The sequence below is a fragment of the Mercenaria mercenaria genome, chromosome 17, assembly GCF_021730395.1.
Source record: "Mercenaria mercenaria strain notata chromosome 17, MADL_Memer_1, whole genome shotgun sequence".
In the NCBI taxonomy this organism is placed as follows: Eukaryota; Metazoa; Mollusca; class Bivalvia; order Venerida; family Veneridae; genus Mercenaria; species Mercenaria mercenaria.
This window is the reverse complement of record NC_069377.1, coordinates 71,104,023-71,119,802: the sequence shown is the minus strand read 5'-3', so window position 1 is coordinate 71,119,802 and position 15,780 is coordinate 71,104,023. Positions and strand designations below refer to the sequence as shown.

The 15,780-nt window shown below is 34.2% G+C and overlaps 2 protein-coding genes across 2 annotated transcripts in view; both read right to left on the bottom strand.

Annotated features, from left to right (window-relative positions):
- LOC123536265 (substrate-adhesion molecule-like) overlaps positions 1–4,731 on the bottom strand; it is a 45,000-nt gene extending 40,269 nt beyond the window's left edge. The window contains exon 1 of the mRNA XM_053528575.1: positions 4,644–4,731. Coding sequence (XP_053384550.1) covers positions 4,644–4,646 — 3 coding nt within the window. The 5' untranslated portion in view covers positions 4,647–4,731. The remainder of the gene's footprint in view (positions 1–4,643) is intronic.
- A 6,287-nt stretch (positions 4,732–11,018) lies between these two features.
- Positions 11,019–13,270, bottom strand: LOC123537281 (uncharacterized). The gene is made up of 3 exons (XM_045320947.2): positions 13,113–13,270; positions 11,680–11,880; positions 11,019–11,203 (listed from the first exon to the last, which is right to left on the bottom strand). The coding sequence occupies exons 1-3, from the start codon at positions 13,186–13,188 to the stop codon at positions 11,064–11,066; spliced, it is 417 nt and encodes a 138-aa protein (XP_045176882.2). The 5' UTR covers positions 13,189–13,270; the 3' UTR covers positions 11,019–11,063.
- Positions 13,271–15,780: the final 2,510 nt, after the last annotated feature.

The following is a 15,780-nucleotide window of genomic DNA, read 5'->3' as shown; positions in this document are numbered from 1 at the left end:
ATGCTGCCAAAAGTAGTTGATATGTCGCAAAAAGAACATTTTTATTTCTAAAGCAATGCAAATGTCATTATAAACGTAAGTTGATTTGATATTGATACAAGGTAGTCAATGAATTATTTGAGACTGTAATAGTGTAATTAATCAAATAGTTCCACTACCTTGCCCCCACAACTTAAAAGTGAACATTATCTGAAATCATCTGGATTAGATGGACAAGTTCTTAGAAAGAAATCTGGAAGATAGCGCTTTAAACTATTAAGCGAATTCTGTGATGGCTATTTGTAAACCGTTGAGGGCTTATAAGATCTGGACCGCAAGCTATCGACGGGCCATTAAGTGAGATGCCATTTGTCAACGTTTAGTAACAGTGTTCTTTAACTGCACTTTGACTACCTGGCACTTTGATTATTTACAATACAATACAATACAAAAGTTTATTCAGCATAAAACATAACACATGCTTACAGCCTATACAAAATTTATGTTCAATGATAAACATATTTAATAGAAATATAACTGGGAGAGAATTGTAGCAGGTTGCGCTAACAACTCTCGAAAATGCACAAATTAAATAAGTGAGATAAGTTTTACGAAAATAATATCGGAGGAGCGTTATAATTTTTATAACTAACAATTGTAGAATTGACAAATTAACAATAGCGTATATTGTACACCATATTACATATATTCTTCAGACTGAATGTAGATAGGGGACTAAGAAATGCGGGTTTTTGTTGCAAAATATATATACTTCGCTAAGTTTCAGATAATATTTTTTGATTTTGATGACATTAATTTTTCAAATTTAATGATACTTGGCCAGTGGCAATAATATTTCTTAAAATATTTGCTTCTTAAGTCACGGTGCATCGAGCATACTAATAAAAAGTGGTACTCGTTTTCTATGGTATTCATATTACACGATTTACAGAGTCTCTGTTCTCGCGGAGTATCATTGTACCTTCCAGTTTCTATCAAAAGATTATGTGATGAAGTTCTAAATCTTGATAAAGCAAATCTATATTTGTTATCAGTAAGTACTTTCAAATATTCTTCTAGCTCAAATTCAAATTTAAAGATACGGTATGACTGTAACCGATTAGAGTTGTTAATATCAGAATACCATTTTTGTAAAAAGTTGTCAATAATTCTTTTCTAAATTACCTCAAAAGGAATTTCAGATTCAGACTGTTGATTCCATACATATAATAAACCATGCTCTTGTGAAATATTTTTAATTTGGGAGGCCCAGTTCTGTCCATTATACGTAGAATTAAGATCTGAATCATTTTTAGCATCATATAAATTGTTTTTACAAGTGCTGAGTCATTTTGTTTTAAAATCTTTATCCAGTACTTTATCATGTTTATTTTTCGAAGGACTGATAAGGGGATTCTTCCAACTTCTCCATAAAGTGCTGCTAAATTGGTTGATTTTTTTACACCTAATATGCGTCGTAAAAATCTGGTGTGAATAGCCTCAACATCAGTGGCTTCATGTATACCCCATATTTCTGATCCAAAATTGAGAATTGAAGAAACGAGTATATAAAACAATTTACATTTTTGATTTATTGGTAATTTTACATTATTGAAAATGCAGAATAGGTTATATAGCGCGAAAGATGCGTGTTGAGCGATACATTTCTGAGTGCGATACCAGTTACCATTTTTGAAGAATGTCATATCTAGATATTTAAAAGAGGTCACTGTTTCTATCACATTACCGTAGATCATGAAATTGTGAGAAGTGTGCCTTCCTTTTCCAAAAATCATTGCTTTTGTCTTTGATGTGTTAATTTTCAAACTCCACAAATTACAGCAATTTTCAACATCAGTTAGCATAGACTGTAGTGTTTCGGGCGATTTGGCAAAAATTACCTTATCGTCGGCATATAAGAGAATGAACAGTTTTAACTCGTTTATGGAAAAAATATTGTCTAAATCTGTGTTTATATTATCTATAATATCATTAACGAAGAGCATGAAGAGTAAAGGGGAACTGGGATCTCCCTGCTTCAAGCCGATATCTGACCTGAAGAATTCGGACGTATTTGATTTGTATCTTACGCAAGACTTCACTGTCGTGTACATAGACTTAATAGCTTTAACCATTTTACAGCTTACATTTTCTAAAAGAAGTATTTGCCACAGAAATGTTCTATCAATTTTATCAAAGCATTTTTCATAATCTATGAACACGCAGTACAGTCTTGTTCCAGAATTTAAGACCTTAGCTATTACAGAGTGCAAAATAAATATACAGTCAATGACTGATTGTCCCTTTTGAAATCCGAATTGATTTTTTGTTATCTTTTCGTACTTTTCAGTCCATTTCGTTAATTATTTAAGTTATAATATGTATTCGTTTTCTGTCTTGGCCATATTTGTTTGTATGCTTTGTAAATGGTCAAAGGCATTATTATGTGCCGATTAACCAATAAATAAAATGTTAATCGGTTCAGTAATAGTTGAGAATAAATTTTCGCTAGGACATTGATCAAAGTAATTCCTCGATAATTCTTTGCATCTTTTACATCGCCTTTCTTAAAAATTCAAAATATGTACAATAAATTGGCCTTTTCAAAGTTTGATGTTGGATCACAGTTTGGTTCCTTGTCGTTGAAGTTGGTTCACAGTTTGGTTCCTTGTCGTTGAAGTTGGTTCGCAGTTTGGTTCCTTGTCGTTGAAGTTGGTTCGCAGTTTGGTTCCTAGTCGTTGAAGTTGGTTCCCAGTTTGGTTCCTTGTCGTTGAAGTTGGTTCGCAGTTTGGTTCCTTGTCGTTGAAGTTGGTTCCTTGTCGTTGAAGTTGATTCGCAGTTTGGTTCCTTGTCGTTGAAGTTGGTTCACAGTTTGGTTCCTTGTCGTTGAAGTTGGTTCGCAGTTTGTTTGGTTCACAGTCTGGTTCCTTGTCGTTGAAGTTGGTTCGCAGTCTGGTTCCTTGCCGTTGAAGTTGGTTCGCAGTTTAGTTCCTTGTCGTTGAAGTTGGTTCACAGTTTGGTTCCTTGTCGTTGAAGTTGGTTCGCAGTTTGGTTGGTTCACAGTCTGGTTCCTTGTCGTTGAAGTTGGTTCGCAGTCTGGTTCCTTGTCGTTGAAGTTAGTTCGCAGTTTGGTTCCTTGTCGTTGAAGTTGGTTCGCAGTTTGGTTCCTTGTCGTTGAAGTTGGTTCGAAGTTTGGTTCCTTGTCGTTGAAGTTGGTTCGCAGTTTGGTTCCTTGTCGTTGAAGTTGGTTCGCAGTTTGGTTCCTTGTCGTTGAAGGTGGTTCACAGTTTGGTTCCTTGTCGTTGAAGGTGGTTCGCAACTTCATTTAAATAAGTGTCGCGATAGAGGAATAGATTCTTTTCGATGTCGATGAGAGATTTGGCTTTTTTTCAATAGAAATTTTAGAAAGCCCGATATGATCTCTTAATCGAAATTGTGTCCCAACTTATTTTTTATGTAATCTCCTCTCCAAATAGCTGTCTGTAAGCTACTCCGAAACCATGGGCTAATGTTTTTCAAATAATTCCATAAAAAACAAAATCCCGATAAGTAAAAACTTGTGTTTTCAAATCATTCACTCATTAGAATTTGTGCCAAAACCTGTTATGAGATTTTAAACAGAAGACAGTTTTATCTATGTAAATATTGTAATTTCTTTCTTATGTGTTATTTGTATCTCTTAATTACTCCTAAGAAATAGGTGCTAATCAGTTCGCCTATGATCTGATTGGGATGATATCTGTTTAAGCCCAATTTTTTAATCTGCGCTATGCCTTTCCTGAAATATTACTGTTTTAATCGCTCCTTTTAATATCCCCTTAAATATGGATTAACGCCTACTTCTTAGCTTAAATATTACGTAAATAGCATAGTGCTAGTATGCAATGTTTGGTGTACCAGATGTCTCTCGTTATATGAGTGACAATGAGGCCAATTTTATTATAAGGTTACTAACGTGACAACAAAAGTATATCAGGCAAGTGTGATTGGGCAGTTTACATAATAGTTGCATGATGAATATTTTTAACATGTTCCTGCCTCAACACATTTCATCAACTTGTACTTAGATGGAATTAAATTTATATGATAGAAATGTTAAGCACGAATACCTAATTTATAAAAGTGGCATTAAAATGAATTCTAAATATATTGTCAGTGTTTCTGGTATACTTGGCGTTCGGCGGAAGGTCTTATGGATACATATATTGCGTCAAATGATCTATTGCGAAAGACTTGTTTGTTTTCTTGTTCTATGTAAACCAAGCATTTCTGTCCATACTTAAAAGAGCCTTCTTATTAGAAGGTTCAACTTTAAAGTAAATTACGAGTCTGTTTGACACAGAAATGCAGTTGTTCAACTGTGACAAATATTACAAGTGATATATCCCGTTAAACTTTGTCAAACATGTAGGGGTCCAAACTTTTAACATGTTCAAATCAGCTCGTTTGCACTGAAAACATCTGACCATGTTAGTTTGTATTTAAAAAACAAAAAGAACAAAAAAGTAAACTAAATAAAAAAAATATAATAAAATAAAATAAATAAAAAAAAAACAACAACAAAAAAACAAAAAAAAACAAATGAAATTGGAAAAGGATAAAAATTCTGCAAATGAAATAAGATTTAATGAAAACGAATAAGAATGTATTTATATAAGCCTTACCATATTTGAATACTTCAGTCCGATCACTCTATTCAATTAAGAAGCAGGATTGTTTAAGTTATATTATACATGTAGTACATAATGATATCTTCATATACAGGTTAAGGCAATAACCTATATTTATCTTACATTAAACAATTAATCATCTTATCATGATTAATCTTTTTTGTAAAGGGTGTTTGATAATTATCATTGTAACCTAATGTTTAGGGTATTTTTTCAAGTTATTTGAATGAAGTCATTGGAAAGATATCAATCACTGTAAATAGTTCTATTGTAGATTTGATCAGTATTTTACATAGAGACATGACATTTGAAACACTACAAGTTGTAGAAGTACGACCCGACCGAATTAATTAACTTATATTTAATTTTCAAAGGTTAGTAAAAACTACAGCATCTATTTCGCTCGTTTTATAGCGCAATCTATGCGCATTTTAATGCTCTTTCCAGCAATGTATGTGTCTTGTCTACGTTTCTTCTAGTTTCTGAGTTACCTTCGAGGTTTTGACCGAACCGATGATAATTTTCTTTAAAAACACAATGGTACGATACACGTAATTACTCTTTGCACACAAAAATCTATGTAATTTGCAGCTTTTCGTACTTGTTTCAATTTGTAACTGTTAGATCTTTATCATATAGTAACCATGCACAATGTTTCTTTATGATTTTTCGTGAATTCTTGCAAAAAATAGACAAACTATTGAAATGGTACGCGACACGTGCTATGATACGCAACACGTACTAACTGTTGGTAGTCTGATACGCAACACGTGCATGTGTCACCAACGGCGATTTAGCTTCAAATTTGCGTCACAATTAATCTATTGAACTATTTCAAACGTTTTCAGTTTTTAAGATCGTTCAGAAGCACTGCAATCTTTATTTATGTTTAAAGTGGTCAGCACGCTAAGACTTTCATGTTTCAAAATTACATAAAATCTATTAATCTTATTTCAAAAATGCGCAGTTGTTTAGTTTTCTAATCTTGTATACTTTTCTTCTACAGACATGGCAAAACCTAAGAAGAAACGGAGTCTGACACTTGGCAAAAAAGTGGATAAAGAAGCAAAACAAGAATATCAATATCAAAGTAACTTTCCAATTGCAGCAATGCGCCAGGAAATCACCAGCGAGAAAACAATCAAAAAGACTGTTTACGCCATCTGAATCCACTCTACAACTTATATCCAGCAAACTGAAGAAAAAAGGCATTTAGGTCATTTGTCGCTTCCAAAAAAATACAAACACACAATAACTCTCGATTAAAGTTAAAGTCTTCAAGATCACTTTTTGGACCTGTAGAAGAAAACAGTGATATGTAAAGACAATGTAGAGCACTTCTTAAACACTGGATTGCAAGTGTGAAGAGCTGCATAATACAGACAATGTAGTCCCCGTTGATGTGACTGATGAAGAAATTAATGAAAATTTATTGTCAGAGGTTTTCTCGGTATTATAAGAGGAAGATGGACTTGATGAAGTAATGATAAAATTTCTAAAATTGGCTAAAGATAAAAAATCCCAGTAAACAGTATAGCATTTTGTTTCGTGGATGGAGGTTGTTTATTGGTTTGGGTGCACTAATACAACACAAATGAGATACTCGAACAAAACTAAGATGTTTGGATACTTGGCTGGAGAATGTTCGGAGGACGGTCGGTTTATTCGTTTTATGAGCGGATACAAAAATAGGGTAGAGAACGTATTGGGAATGTCAGATCAAGGGCTGGCATCACCCTAAACATATTTGATAAATTTTGCCGTACCAGGTTTGCTAGTGTACATAACATTTAGTAACAAATAACATCATCTAAAATTTGAACTAATTATTGAACTCTAAATAAATGTTACTATATATACCTTTCTGACGCATTTTTAGTCGATAGTTCCGATAGTTTCTTCATGGAAACATTTAACAGAAAACGTTTTTTTTTTTTTTTCATTGAACAAAATACTACACTACATTTTGTATATTGGGTCTGGTAAACCTACCCCCCTTGGCCAAGCCAACATTATCTGCTACCCCCTGTACAGTATATTTTAACGTTATGGTACATCCCGAGACATAAAACAATCATACAAAATAAACAGTCTTCATCGGATCACGTTTTAAAATGTTCACCCGCCACACCATGTTTGCGAACTGGGTGAGCTTTTATATTATGTACGATTGTTTATGTCTCGGAATGTACAATACTGTATATGGGCGTAGCTAATATGGGGGTCTGGCCAAGGGGGTATGTTTTTCACAGTGGTATTTTGGAGCGAATACATCGTCTTTATATATCTGTAATTGTTTTATAATACTCTTCTCGCGATTTTAAGGATTTTGTATTACTATGTTTATAGTTGGCATTTTTATGTGACGGTATCACCATTTTGACATTGTTTCTAGTTTCAGTTTTGTATATCCGTGTATATATATATATATATACTTGCAATTTGCTCAAGTATTATTTATGTGTGAGTAAAGTGTGATTTAACCAGGAGTTCAAGTTAAATACGTATTTTATATTTACGTACAAAAGATGGACAATTAATAAATAATTATAATAATTTAAACTGACGTTGTTTTTGGTGGCTATATTGTCCATTGAAACAGTATTCCAAATACTTACGAGCAGAAAGAGGCTTTGGAAGAACCAACACAAGATCCTACCTAGTTTTCTCATATAAAGAGGCTGGTATTAGTGGGGCTATAGCATAAACCTTCATATCTTTTCAATTTCACAGTGATTAGAAACTTGAATAACATTTCGGTTACTTCTTTATTGCAATTAAAAACATAATTAAACAAAATTTTGTCACAAAAACATGATTGTGCAAAAAAAGAACATATCATTTTTTCAATTGACAAAAAAGCTATCAAAGCTCATTTTCATTATCTATACAGAATCTATATAGCAAACTTCCAACAATAAATTAAAACTTCTTAAAATTTCTTTTTCTCAATGTCACTGAGTCTTTCTATTCCCATTTAGTATGTCAATTCATATCACATAATGTCCTTTTGCATAAAATTTAGCCCCATGATTTTAATCACACTGTTTTCACATTGTTTACTGAATGTATCAAATTTTCCCTACCATTTACTATTAAAAACATCGGTTCTTTCTTCACTCAGTATCTATTTCACTTCCGGTATTTGTTCTCATTTAGTGTATATTTATATCACATTCCCTTTCACATTAAGTACTCAAATAATGTTTCTTTTCTCCAATTGTATTTATATCATCTTCCTTTTATTTTCGGTACTGATATCGTAACTATTTCTTTTCTCGTTCATAAGCACCTCTCAGTCCAGTCCCATCCTCTTCATCGGCAGCATTTTATTTCATTCGTCCTAGCCTTCTCTCACCTTATACACAGAGCTCCTTTCTGAACTGCGTTCCTTGATGTACTAACAGTTCCCTGTTTTCTTTTCACAGGAAGTCTCTTTCTGCTTGCAGTATCGAACATGTGATTTCTTCACACAGTAATTCAGTGTTTAAGAAATGTTCTACATCGTCTCTGGTATCACTGTTTTCCTCTACATGTCCAAAAAGTGATCTTGAAGACCTTTATCGGGAGTTATTGTAAATTGTTTTTTGGAAACGACAGGTGACCAAATTCACTTTATTGTTTTTTATTTGCTGGAGATGAGTTGTACAGAGGTGATTTAGATGGTTTCTCGCTGGTGATTGCTTGACGGATTGCGGCAATTGGAAAGTTATTGACATTCTTGTTTTGCTTCTTTATCCACTTCTTTTTCCCAAGTGTCAGACCCGGTTTCTTCTTAGGTTTGGCCATGTCTGTAAAGGAAAAGTATACAAGATTAGATCACTGCGCCATTCTGAAATAAAATAAACATTTTATGTAATTTTGAAACCTGAAAGTCTTAGCGTGCTGACCTCTTTAAACATAAATAATGATTGCAGTGCTTCTGAACGATCTTAAAAACTGAAAACAACGTTTGAAACAATTAGTAAATTAATTATGACACAAATTTGAAGTTAAATCGCCGTTGGTGACACATGCACGTGTTGCGTATCAGACTGCCAACAGTTAGTACGTGTTGCGTATCATAGCACGTGTCGCGTACCATTTCGATAATTTGTCGATTTTTCTCAAGAATTCGCGAACAATTATTAACAAACACTGTGCATAGTTACTCTATGATAAAGATCTAACAGTTACAGATTTAAACAAGTTTAAACAGCAGCAAATTACATAGATTTTTGTGTGCAAAGAGTAATTACGTGTATCGTACCATTGTGTTTTTAAAGAAAATTATCCTCGCTTCGTAACTCTGAAACTAGAGAGAACGTAGACAAGACACATACATCGCTGGAAAAAGCATTAAAATGCGCATAGACTACGCTATAAAACGAGCGAAATAGATGCTGTAGTTTTTACAAACCTTTGAAAATTGGTAAAAAAGTCAAAAATCCGCCATCTTGATTTCCGTGTTCCGTACCATTTTGGGTCACGTGATTCCCCACACTGTTTATGAAATAATCAAGGCATTCGAGTGGGAGTGGTTTGTCGCCTGATTTATCACGGTTTATTGGTCGAAAGGGCAAAGACGTTTTCCTACGGAGGTGAAAGCCCCGGCTTCGATTCCTGGCTACTCCCATTGCGGTCTGTCCTTGGGCAAGGCATTTTTTGCGATTGTTTCAGTCAACCCAGGTGAAAATGGGTACCAGCAATTTGCTGGGGGTAAAGTACATTTGACTGCTTGAACTGTTCTTAAAATAGAATCGCTCAAAAGCTCTACAGGTCTTATGTACATTGTTGCACAAAGCGATGGTAAATAAAATTAACCTTTACTTTTACCTTCAATTAAGACGCACAGGAATTGAACCACGAGGGCATTAGCAAGTTGTTTAGTACTAGTATCCAAACATCTAAACGATGAGCCGTGGTAAATTAGACGATAAACCACAAGATTGCACCGGACACATCAAGAAAATTTCCTACTTCGCCAAACATAACCTTTGACCAGAAGGGGCTGTTGAAACTACTATCAAATCTGAAACCAGATAAAGCTCCGGGGCCGGATGATAAAATCATTTTTGTCGTTCAGATCCGTATTCTTTACTCGGGCTGCAAATAGTAAGTTTTATTCAACGACAAATCATTGCATGTTAGGGATTTATAGGTTATACAGTATCGTCACACTGTTGGTATCTCGGTCTTTAAAATTCTGCTGAATTATGTGTTTGTTCTGGGTTTAGCGTGTTTCAGTTATGTACTGGTATGTAACGGCAGTCAGTTACCTAGCCAGTATTCCTGGATTGTGTACTGGTATGTAACGGCAGTCAGTTACCTAGCCAGTATTCCTGGATTGTGTACTGGTATGTAACGGCAGTCAGTTACCTAGCCAGTATTCCTGGAGTGTGTACTGGTATGTAACGACAGTCAGTTACCTAGCCAGTATTCCTGGATTGTGTACTGGTATGTAACGGCAGTCAGTTACCTAGCCAGTATTCCTGGATTGTATACTGGTCAGTACTTGAACGTCGGTTTCACATGAATCAGAGGTGGAGGATAAATGGTCTTCTATCAAGTCTAATTCTGTAATATTCTGTTTTAAGCCAATCTGTTTTTAGCGACGTTAACCGTTTCGCCGCGGGCAACCGGCTAGGTGTTCGTTTGGCTTCCCGACACTGCGCGGGTCTATCCGGCGTACGCCGATGTGCGCCGGTCTTGCGAGATAGGCAAAGCGGCAAATCGTGTATTTTCGCGATATAAAATCGAATAAACATTTGGAAATTTGGGTTAATACTAGTAAAGGTAGAAACATACTGCAAGACATATTTTACTAACCTATTTGTAACAGGCCACAATAAAAAAAATCATAATAAACTGGATTTTCTTTTTTTATTTGCAGCTCACGTTTGCAGGAGCGTTCGTTTATGAATAGATTATTTCTTCCCGCTCACGTGACTGGCATGTCCCGGGTTTAGAGAAACGAATAGGCCCAATGCCTCTCGATGAGTCATCGTAAGCGAAAGGGTAATTCTAAGTAAGGAGCGCAAATCACGTGGTTGCATATCAATACCTCTGGCGTTAATTAAGGCTTTTCTAGGACTTACTTGATCTTGGCATGAACCTTGTTTTCTCTTTCAGATGTTCCATTCTTATGTGTTTTTACATTTTAGTGTCTGGTTATGTGAATGGTAATACGTTAAAGAGTTGATACCTGCACCAGGACTGACCACATAGTTAAGCACAGCAAATATTTATTTAACACCTGGGCTTTTACCAATAACATGCATGTGTATTTTGTAAGTTAAGGTATTGATTATAATAAATGAGAAAAGTTACTACTAAAGGCAAAGTAATCATATAGATCTAAATTGAGAAAAGAAAAAAACATTTAATCAACACATTTTATTATCATTTATTTTCCTTCGTTTTACACAAGAAATTTCACATATTTGTGCAGCGGAACGTACTACAGACTGGACACAATCTTAGCCCTATGATGACTTTCTGTGTGTAGCTTACAGGGGCACAGTCAGCTGGAATATGCATCGCGTAACATGCTATACGCGGGCACTCTTCATTTACTGAAATGCAGATAAAAGAATTCTATCCTAAATAATGTTATAAATAAATTAATACTGTATTCATATTCAAATTACAGTTATGGTCACGACAAGCAACAACGCCCCCACCTCCCCCTCACCCTCCACCCCACAATATTTACTGCAATCCCGCAATTATCTCTTTCAAAAATACTTTCAAAACGATAGAACGATGGTTTGCTATGGTTTTGTTGTGTAGTTCTGTCGCCCCTGCAACTACGAAGTTTTGCTGCTTTTCAGTTGTTTGTCTCATTCTGTTAAAAAATACTGGAAGCAAAATATTGTTCTGTTCTTATAATACGGAGAGGGCAGAACGTCAGAACGCAACTTGCAGAAAAAAACAACATAAATCGTTTCTTCCAGAACGTTGCAATTATCAAGGGTTTACATTCTTTAATTGCCGATCACAATTATGAAAAAAGAAGAAATTAAGTAAAAACAATTACAGAAAGACTCACGGGAAGGAAATCTGTCATGGTTACCATGGTTACCAAGGTTACCACGATTACCACGGTTACGGACGCATACCATACAGCCTGGACATCTCTCGCCATTATTCAGAGTGATAAACGCTTGCTTCCGGCTCATTCTGTCACATGCTCTGGCATCACTCGTGCATTGTAGAGACGACACGGGTGGACAGTCCTCACTTGCCTCTCCTGTAAAAATGAGTCATATTCAAATATTAAATGTTAACCGCGAGATTGTGTGTGTTAGCCTGTAGTTTTTTCTGTCTGTTTCTAACGAAGTTTATAGATATTTCCCCCTTACACATAAATGTAGCCCTGCTCATTATAGTGACATTTGAAGTGCAAAAGCACTAACATGAAAAGTATGAAAATTGCCCCTTGAAAAAATATTTCAAACTTAAACTTTAAAGAAGTCACGAAGCAAGCAGTTTTGAAGTTGTTTTCTTCCAGAATATATAGTTTATATATACATTATAGTAAAAATCTGTCATATTTTATGTACACATTTTACACTGGTCAGATTATAAAGCGCTCTTTTCATGACCGCCCATAGAGAACATAAGGAATTTTGCAAGTGTCTCAAATTTAAGTCTTTCCGTCTGTATGTATGTTAGAAAATATGTTTTAGGTTTAAATAATTATGCAAATGAGATTTTTTAAGTAGGGTACATTTTTGGAATAAGAACAAGAACCATTGAAGAGATGAGCACTAGAGAATTTAAGTACGATCGAACTAATGCTTGCCTGTTAAATGTTGATGAAAATTTCATTAGTCAACCAAAGACATTTCCAAAACGGAATAAATTGTCAATGTTAAAACATATAACATATTATACTACAACCACTGTTTAAACTGCCTCTTTCAGACCTCTAATGTTTTGAATTTTTATGGAACATGTGCGCGCAGGTGCGTTGTTTTGTGGTGGCTGTGCCCTTGGGAGACAGTAACGTTGTTTAAAAATACTTGTATATCATCGCAAAGTCCAACACGTGTCGTAACTAGACGTTACTAACACTTCCATTTCATTTCACTCTGGGATTTCCTTTATATACATAAACATTCCTTTATATATATAAACAAATTAATTAAAAAGGAAGAACCCTTATTAACGCCTTAAATACATGTTTTTTCAGTGAATATATTTTTCACTAGTAAGACACTATAATTTGTGTAAATTTAACCAAAACCTGAAATGAAAAAAAAAAAAGACTTGTTAGATCCAAATATCTTTCAGGCTCATGAACACCATACATTATATTTTCACTCGTGGCTATGCCACTCGTGAGAATATTACATCTGGTGTTATTTCGTGAAAGATGTTTCAACCTTACACTGAAACAAACAAATATCCTCTCTATATTACAAGTCCAGTCTGAGATTTCCTTCTATAAAACAGTCAATTAGTAATAAAAATGAGTACCTTGTGTAACTCCGAGTAGCAGTAAAACACATGACAAGTAGAACAACATGATTGATGTTACATCAAATGCTTGCATGGAGACCAAACAAACCTTTTATATCCTGAAACATGTGGGACTGTTTTGAATAGCTTTCATTTCTAAACTTTAAATGTGACATTTGAATAAAAACAAAAGATGAATATTTAAAAAAAAACAAAAACAAAGTTCAATTATACCAAGTATGTGCAACAAAACACTATGTACTAAATATGTTACAAGTCACCTGTACTTAGAAAACAATTTTGTAGAATATAAGTGACTCACTGCCTTCACATAATCCTCGTTACGGGCAACCTCTCGAAGTATGAGAATATTACATTGTTATATAGAATCTAACTAAAATTAATGTACATTTGTAGAAGAAGAATCTTGATAATGCAATAAATCAAGCAAAATCCATCAGCATATCTTCAATAAACATGCAAAGTAATATAACATCTATGGCAAGATAGCCAATACATAATAATTACATATAAGCTACAGTTACAGATATTTTATTAACGCGTTAAAATTAATAATAAGTGTGTACGTGGTGTTAGAATTATACTAGAATCATCGGGATAGAGAGGGCATTGCTTTTCTCGCCTAATTTGGAATGGATTTGGGTCCGCAAAATAACTAGATGCATATTACACACTGTGGGGAACCCACGTGACCAGAAGGTATGGTACGGAGCCCGATTTGTAAACAAATTGGCTCGCTTCAGGTACTATTTTTGGTCATAACTTTGTTAATACTCAATGGTGCATTATACTTTAAGAAAACATTAATCAAAGTGTATATTAAATTTTACATTATAGATGAAAGCTTATTAAATAAAGAGAAAATAAATCTTCTACAACGTTGATATTTTTTGAGTGCAAGAAATTATTATAATCTAAAAATAATCCGTGTCCTAAAAATACTATTGTAGTAAACAGTTTTGTATTTTAAAAATTGTAATGCTAAATTTGGTTATTTTCTTTTCAGTCCGCTAAATTAGGGGGAAAATATTTATTTCAGTTCCGGAAATAAATCCTATTATCGAAGTATTTGAAAGACAAAAAAGCATGGGATATTAAAAAGTGTACATGCATTCCCCAGTTTGCAAATGACAGGTTGAGAACCGGTGGATGTTTTCAGCGACAGCTGTTGTCGGATGAACATACTGTCCGGACATTATAATATGGCCACGTACACAAATAGTTACGTCCTGGGGCCGTTACTGTGTTCCTAAAAATATGTTACCAGTAGACACAAACATTTTATATTATTTCAGAATACTTATCATATACTATTCATTATAGTCATTGTAATTGGAGGATAAACTGAAAACTTGAAATTATGGATTTTAGAATTAAGTTTTATATAATCTGCATTCTATTTGTGCAATATTTAGGACAAGGTATATGATGTGTAATGATATGAAAAATAAAATATAGGAACTTTTGTTGAAATATCATTATTCTAAAATTTGAAATATAGTTTAGAGCGAATTATAATAAAACCAGATATAAAAACCTGAAAATGATACAGTTGGTGAAGGTCACCCTTATCTTTGGTCAGCATAAAAATGATTACACGGAAAATTATGAAATAACGGGCAATTTCAGAACGATAATGTACTGAAATGCGTAGCCACAAATAAACTGCAATTGTAAAATTCCGTTTTTACTAGTGACAGATATTTTGATCTTATTTGAAAAACAAACTAATTTCCTTAATTCCATTTTTAATAGTTTTAAATCACATTTTACATACTTTGTGGTTTCTGTGCAAAATATATTTGATACCAGACATATTCACTGTTATATTTAAAAAAAGTCATTGCATCTAATTCCAAATGAAATTCGCTCCACATGTTCTCAAAAGAAATATAAAATGTATATATCTATACAGTTGACTGCTTAAAGAATCTCGTTGTTTATATCAGCTGAATTATAACTATGCCATTATAATATAATTATGCATGTATATATTATGACACTAATTGATTGCTTAAAATGGAAATTGTATAAATGGATACTTGAAGGCAATATCTATTTTAAAGAATGAATGTTATATTAATTAGGTTATGTGATAGTGTAAATTGCATTTGGTTGATGTTGTTGTTCAGAAGGCCACATTTAAAATTAAGATGTATCATTTGTACTTTGAACTTATCTCATATCTTCATGTGCTACCTTCTATAAATAAATCATTATTGTTATTATTATTATTATTATAAACACTTTTATTTTCTTACTTCAAGGTATGGTATCTGCGGACGACCCTGAATGTCCCAGGCTGCAGTGTGACCCTAAAACCCTTGCTTGTCCGTATAGGTCATTCTTCGCAAATATTGCCACGCGGAAAATTTGTCGCGGGTGTAACGTTTGTATTAAACAGGGTAAGCAGTATTCTTCTTCCATTAGTTTGAGCCCGCTTCGACAGCGCTGGAGGTCGTGGGTTTGATTCTTGCCGCATTATACCAAAGACGTAAAAAATGGTACTTGTAGCTTCTTCGCTTGGCGCTCAGCATTAAGAGGATAGTGCTAGGACTTGTCAGCCCCGTGTCAGTATAATGTAACTGGGTGGGGTATCATGCCAAGTGTCTACGGTGTGATATTCCATTGAGGCAGCACTATAAAGTTGGGCTACAAGTAGACA

What these genes read in the sequence shown, in the direction of transcription:
- LOC123537281 (XM_045320947.2), bottom strand. Translation starts at nt 13,188, where the DNA reads ATGCAAGCATTTGATGTAACATCAATCATGTTGTTCTACTTGTCATGT. An exon ending in GCTACTCGGAGTTACACAAG is followed by an intron (nt 11,881 to 13,112) that starts GTACTCATTTTT and finishes TCATTTTTACAG; the next exon opens with GAGAGGCAAGTGAGGACTGT. An exon ending in CCATGACAGATTTCCTTCCC is followed by an intron (nt 11,204 to 11,679) that starts GTGAGTCTTTCT and finishes TCTGCATTTCAG; the next exon opens with TAAATGAAGAGTGCCCGCGT.